Below are 3,551 nucleotides of genomic sequence, written 5' to 3'. Positions count from 1 at the left end.
GCAATTTTCACTTTTATAACAATAAATAACTTTTAATTTTATGAATAAATAAATGAAAAAGACTAGTTAAGAGATGTAAGATCAAATTCTATTATACTATTTGTTTGTTTCTTTTAATTGTCATCAGTTCTTTTAATGCTCCTTACACTTTTCTATCTTTAAGAATATAGACCCAGGTATTTGGTTTCAAATTGTGTCACCTGGAATGAAAGATTTTAATAGAGGAGATTCCACTTGAGCAAAAGGGAGAGAAAAAGCAACATATATATTCTCCCAGGTATCACTTCCCACTCTTTATTATCCTTTATGTGTCAGCTCTTTTTTTTTTTTTTTTTTTTATCCTTATATGATTGAAAGTTGAAAATCCTAGATTTCCTTCTTTTTTAACAATCTTTTGCTTTTCCAGCTCAACTTCCAATTCTTTGATAAAGTTCACAAATCAATTATCTCCATAATCTATTTGAAGACTATCAACTCCACTTCCACAGTTCCACTAATTAAGCACCAATCAATTACTTCATTTTTTATCCACACCAACTCAAATTAACATGGACAAGTGTGAAGTCAACAAATATGAATAATATTTAGTAACCAAAACACATAATAATTAATACCTTATGTGGAAATAGTTTAATCACGATGACAATCTCAAAGTTGGAGCTAGAACAGATCAAAAAATTTCTTAGATTTCTGAGTACCAAAAATTGATATGCCTACATGTGTTCTTTTTTTAGCACCTAATCAGTGATGATGCCAGAGGCTGAGTATCATTTTGCTTTCAAATATAATTAAACATTCAAGATTCTTATCTAACTCTTCATGATCAAACTCATGGCTATAATTCTATATAACAGGGTCCTTTCTTTGTTTAGCTACTTTTGAGTTCATATTCTCCACTACTTCACTTCTTGCAACAAGCAATTTTGGCAGTTGTTGGCATGAAGTTATCACAAACAGTTCAATCTCCCATTATCAAAAGGCTACAGAGATCATTATATTCTGGATAGAATGTCGTTGACAGCCACAACAATGTTCTCATAACACTGCCAAACTTGTGGTGCATCTTTATCCCTTGCTGCATAATCTAGCTGCATTGTTTTACACCACATGAATAATTGTCAATTAATAACCATTTACACAGCAACAAAAATAAATATTCAGTGGCAAAGTTGTTTGTCAAAGTTAATCAGAAATCCAATTTGAATATCAAGTAACAATTCAACAAATAGATTCTAATAAGCATCTGCCATTATTCTATTCATACATTTGATAAAAGATCATGCACAAGCACAAATCAGTTCCCCCCATCAATAACATGTAATTCATATGGTAGGTCATCTCTCTGTAAGTATCTAAATAGAAAATGTAAAATTATCTATTTGACTCTACAAAATGAAGAGCTTCTTCACTCAGGTTAATCCCTCCATTGCCCTCGTTTCCCGTTTTTCCTATGATTGTACTTCCTTTTCAATTTTCATAATAAAATTTACTTTGTTTTAATCTTAACTATATAGTCATACATAGATGCTCAACATTAAAATTGAACAAAATCAAACTTGGCCATCTATGTATGAATCCCGGGTAAAGATAAGTTTGTAAAACCACTATACATTTAATAATTGATGGAATGGAGGTATACAAATGGGTCAAAATCAAAGCAGATTACATAGCATATACTCCTTCCATCACATATCTTTGGGCAATGTTCGGTGGAGGTGATTTAATGGGAGAATGGACTAGAGTAGAGTGGATTTGAAAAAAAATATTTGTGTGTGGTGTCATTTTTTATATCCTCTCTATTGAAGAAATTCTTGTGAATTTTGAAAAATGTGTAAAATTATATAAAGTAAAAAATATTAATTTTTATTATAGTATAAAGTGAGGGTAAAATAGTAATTGTAACTATTAAAATCACTCTATTTTTTACTTAATTTCACTCTACTAAACAACTACAAATTTCATTTTATTTTACTCAATTTCTTACCTAATTCCTATCAAATCAATTCTCACTTATTCCTTTTTATTCTCTTCTATTCTTTTCTCTCCTCCAAACAAAACCTTAATCATTGAAAGTTAATACACACAATTTTTTTAAAAAAAATAATAGATGTAAATTTGGATTAAACAACCCATATTTAATATCCCGTTATCTCAATTCTATTAACTCGTTTTTGTAAAAGACAAGTGAACAATTGATGGAGAAAACATCTATTAAATAGTGGTATAATTGAGAAAAAAAAATATTAATTAGACTAGGAGATTCTAAAATGACAATTGTTTGAGAATAAAAAAAATATTTTTTTTGTTTCGTCCCGAAGTATCTACTATCGATAACAGTGACTAATCTCCTCGTTACGTTAGAAGCACCTCAAAGGATGGGATAACTGGTTCCAAGATTTAAGAAAAAATAGACCAGGTAATGAATACATGTGTGAACCATTTATGACTGAGATTGAAAATGCACCTTCCACATGTTGCAGCACTTACTCTAGTTACATTGTTGAAGAGAGTAAAATAGAGCTTCCTTAGTTGGGGCCTCTCAACACCAGGCTTGCTTTGGATTATGGTATAGATATCCTTCTTCAGAAGTGTTGAGCTCTGTCTCAGTGTCTTTTGTGCTGCTTTCCATGACCCTAACTCTAACAAATCTCTAACTAGTAACAAATCTTGTGCATGACCCCTCACTCCACTCAATGCCTCTTCAATTGTCATATCAGGGGCCACAAATTTAAACTCAAATGCATTTGCACTTTGTGTCCGAAATATGCCTTCACCCCCCAAAATCAAGGACACCCTTCTACTGATTTTCACCGAGAATAATTCCTTCTGCTGAAAAGGGGGTTTGACACAGCATGTGAATGTTGGAAACAAGTGTGTCAAGTTGGGTTGCAAAATCAATGGCCTTAATTCCATGTTACTGGGAACTAACTCCAAACAACATCAAACATATTAGTAATTACTTCACATGAATTGTTGTTCCTAAATTTGACAAAAGAATAAAAAAGACAGCTTTAATGTGATTGGGCACGATGTTTTATGATGAAAACAGCATGGTAGCGAAAAGGAAATTAGATCGACCCATAACAAATTGAATGCAAAGTTGGTTCCTTTTGCGATTGAAATCTTGAACAGAAAATTAGGATGGCAGAAGAGTAAAAGAAAATGAATGGGTTGGAATAGAAAGTAGAAGCAGGTAAAGAACGAACCTTACCTTATCTGGATCAAAGATGAAGCCATATTGTATGGACGCCAAATTTGCTTTATTATCGTGGCATTCCCGTTGATTATAATAAAATTAGTTAAATTTCAATTACTCAATGTAATTAAGATTTGTATCTAGATTAATTTTAATCACAGATTTCATGTTAGAACGTGTGATTTTTATTTTTTCGGTGAAAAGGCTAGAACGTGTGATAGAATAAGAATAGTTGAATTTTGAATTTTATTAAAGAGTTCTGCAACAGTATTTCACTAGTGGAAATATGTAATTTTAATATTTCAATTAATTTCCTTTTTAAATTGTTGTGAAAAAATTTAATCAAGTTTCTATT

The 3,551-nt window shown here is 31.1% G+C and overlaps 1 protein-coding gene across 4 annotated transcripts; it reads right to left on the bottom strand.

The window, feature by feature from the left end:
- Positions 1-668: 668 nt before the first annotated feature.
- PQL3 (PsbQ-like 3) lies at positions 669-3,323 on the bottom strand. 4 transcript variants are annotated; one of them, XM_020357500.3, is made up of 3 exons: positions 3,207-3,323; positions 2,488-2,924; positions 669-1,088 (listed from the first exon to the last, which is right to left on the bottom strand). In XM_020357500.3, the coding sequence occupies exons 2-3, from the start codon at positions 2,911-2,913 to the stop codon at positions 993-995; spliced, it is 522 nt and encodes a 173-aa protein (XP_020213089.1). In that variant the 5' UTR covers positions 2,914-2,924; positions 3,207-3,323; the 3' UTR covers positions 669-992. The 4 variants fall into 4 exon arrangements, with proteins under 4 accessions (XP_020213089.1, XP_020213097.1, XP_020213105.1 ...); XM_020357508.3 differs by having other exon boundaries at positions 3,212-3,322; XM_020357516.3 differs by lacking the exon at positions 3,207-3,323 and having other exon boundaries at positions 2,465-3,200.
- Between the last annotated feature and the right edge of the window lie 228 nt (positions 3,324-3,551).

This window comes from Cajanus cajan, chromosome 3, assembly GCF_000230855.2.
Source record: "Cajanus cajan strain Asha chromosome 3, NIPB_CcT2T_4, whole genome shotgun sequence".
In the NCBI taxonomy this organism is placed as follows: Eukaryota; Viridiplantae; Streptophyta; class Magnoliopsida; order Fabales; family Fabaceae; genus Cajanus; species Cajanus cajan.
This window is presented reverse-complemented; position numbering and strand designations above follow the sequence as displayed.

Excerpts from the sequence above, each read along its gene's own strand:
- PQL3 (XM_020357500.3), bottom strand. The coding sequence starts at position 2,913 with ATGGAATTAAGGCCATTGATTTTGCAACCCAACTTGACACACTTGTTT. Across the intron at positions 1,089-2,487 it reads TCTTCAACAATGTAACTAGA|CTAGATTATGCAGCAAGGGA; the intron begins GTAAGTGCTGCA and ends AAAACAATGCAG.